General features: G+C 47.5%; 1 protein-coding gene across 1 annotated transcript; it reads left to right on the top strand.

The window, feature by feature from the left end:
* Window positions 1–1,137: 1,137 nt before the first annotated feature.
* On the top strand, window positions 1,138–1,881 carry LOC306966364 (ribonuclease pancreatic-like). Its single transcript, XM_079561090.1, has 2 exons — window positions 1,138–1,170; window positions 1,325–1,881. The coding sequence occupies exon 2, from the start codon at window positions 1,331–1,333 to the stop codon at window positions 1,766–1,768; it is 438 nt and encodes a 145-aa protein (XP_079417216.1). The 5' UTR covers window positions 1,138–1,170; window positions 1,325–1,330; the 3' UTR covers window positions 1,769–1,881.
* Window positions 1,882–2,274: the final 393 nt, after the last annotated feature.

Here is a 2,274-nt window from a genome sequence, read left to right on the forward strand (position 1 = left end):
GAGGTTGATAAATGCATAAACGATTCAGTAAAGATGAATAAACCTGTAGCCTAGACTGAACCCACCACACACTTCTACAACAGTTTTGCAGCTGCTTCTTTGCTCATGACTTTTCTACTGGCAGCCGTCAAAATGCGTGGGGTTCCCTTGGCCACAGCCCACAGTGATGCGGCCGGTCCTCGGTGTGTCTCTGTAAATGCAGTTGCCTGGGGTAGCGCCCGCGTTCTGCAGACGACAAACCGCAATACGGAAGTTAATGTTGCTCCTGTACAGGTTGCCCCCCATGGATGTGCCCTCCCCACGACAAATGTTGATGACATTGTTGATTGTGCGTTCGCTTTAAGCGCACTTTCACTATTCTCACCAGCGTAGCGGCCTGCTGCGGCTTTATTCAGTCGCAATCCACCTCCACTGAGTGCATGACATTCAGCTGCGACACATAATCACCTGCGATTCACACCTTTCCAGGCGGTCAGCAGCGGTCACTCGTGCAGACGCCCGTGCGCCAAAAGACAGTGTTCGCACGACCTTCATGTTTTGAGGCCGCAGACAATGGCGTAGTGCCCTGCCCAGGTGCCCTGCCCAGGTGCCCTGCCCCGGTGCCCTGCCCAGGTGCCCTGCCCAGGTGCCCTGCCCAGGTGTGACAGGCCCTTCATGGCTGCCGGTTGAAAACAATGCTCATTGTGGCCTCACCAGTCTGTGTTCTTCCAGCTGTGGTCTGTGACTGGAGTGATTTACAAAAGTCTGATCCCAAATAAGAAAATCCTGTATTTAGTGCTTTCACTTGATTAACTGTAAAAGTGAAAGTATTCATTATAAAATGAACTCGAGTAAAACTACGGTTTACTGGTACTTTTTACTGACACCAAATGCTGCATTTCAAGCTGTTTCCATTTCATTTTTATTTCCACGATGTCGTGTGCCAAAAGTAAGACACAGAAAAGGACACAAAGGATCGACATTAGTTTTACTTTGTTACGGCTGCTGCAAGTCTGGTTGCTGCAAAGTTATATAAAAAGTATTTCCACACTGTGACACAGTTGTGTAACAATATTGCATAACAAATCCAGCCAAGATTTTCTGTGGAAGTGTGTGTGTGGGGGGGGGGGGCTGTTCTTATAAAAGTCTAGAGCTCCAGCTGCGCCCCAGACTTCAACAGCAGAAAACACGGTAAGACCTGACGCTGCATGATCTGGGACACTGAAGTTGAGTGAGTTTGTGAGTTTGTTTCCATCTAAAAGAAAGTCCTGTGTGAACAGTAACAGGGTCAAATGCACATATTGCACAAATGTTTTGACCTGACATGTTTGATTATATTTTGCAGAGAACCATGACTGCCCCACTCTTCTGCCTGATGCTGGCCTCACTGCTGCTCGCCCCCGCCTTTGGTGTGGACCCCCCGGCCTTCAAGCGCTTCAAAGACAACCACACTTACACCAACAGAAACAGGCCTTTCGACTGCACCAGAGAGATGAACCGCAGGCAGGAGACACAAACGTTCTGTAGACCCTACAGCAGCGTCATCCTGGGAAACCCCCCGACGGACGTCACACCAATGAACAATGTCATCAACATTTGTCGTGGGGAGGGCACATCCATGGGGGGCAACCTGTACAGGAGCAACATTAACTTCCGTATTGCGGATTGTCGTCTGCAGAACGCGGGCGCTACCCCAGGCAACTGCATTTACAGAGACACACCGAGGACCGGCCGCATCACTGTGGGCTGTAGCCAAGGGAACCCCACGCATTATGACGGCTGCCAGTAGAAAAGTCATGAGCAAAGAAGCAGCTGCAAAACTGTTGTAGAAGTGTGTGGTGGGTTCAGTCTAGGCTACAGGTTTATTCATCTTTACTGAATCGTTTATGCAGTTATCAACCTCTGTGTGTGTTGACTTTACAGAAGTTTATGTAACTCTTTTTTTAATAATGACATCATTATAACCATGTGTGTAAGGGCTGCATTGACTTCATGAGATTGAATAAAATGCTTGTTGTCACCTCATCATTCTGTGTTCTTCCTGCTGTGGTCAGTGAGTGATTCCAAATAACGGAGGAGAGTCTTGTTTATTCATGTCAGTGTTAACTTTATTAGTATAGCACATTTACAGCAACGCGAGGTGCTCAAACATGCAAGGCAACAAGACACAGTATAGACAATTTTAAAAAGAGAGTAAAAACGCACATCATAAGAGTCAAAATGATGAAAACAAAACAGCTGACGATGCATGAACAGATCCTTTTACAACACATCGCCTCTGTAATGTCGTGACAG

This window comes from Gobius niger, assembly GCF_951799975.1.
Source record: "Gobius niger genome assembly, chromosome: 8".
Lineage (NCBI taxonomy): Eukaryota > Metazoa > Chordata > Actinopteri > Gobiiformes > Gobiidae > Gobius > Gobius niger.

Coding starts and splice junctions, on each gene's coding strand:
- LOC306966364 (XM_079561090.1), top strand. CDS start 1,331: ATGACTGCCCCACTCTTCTGCCTGATGCTGGCCTCACTGCTGCTCGCC.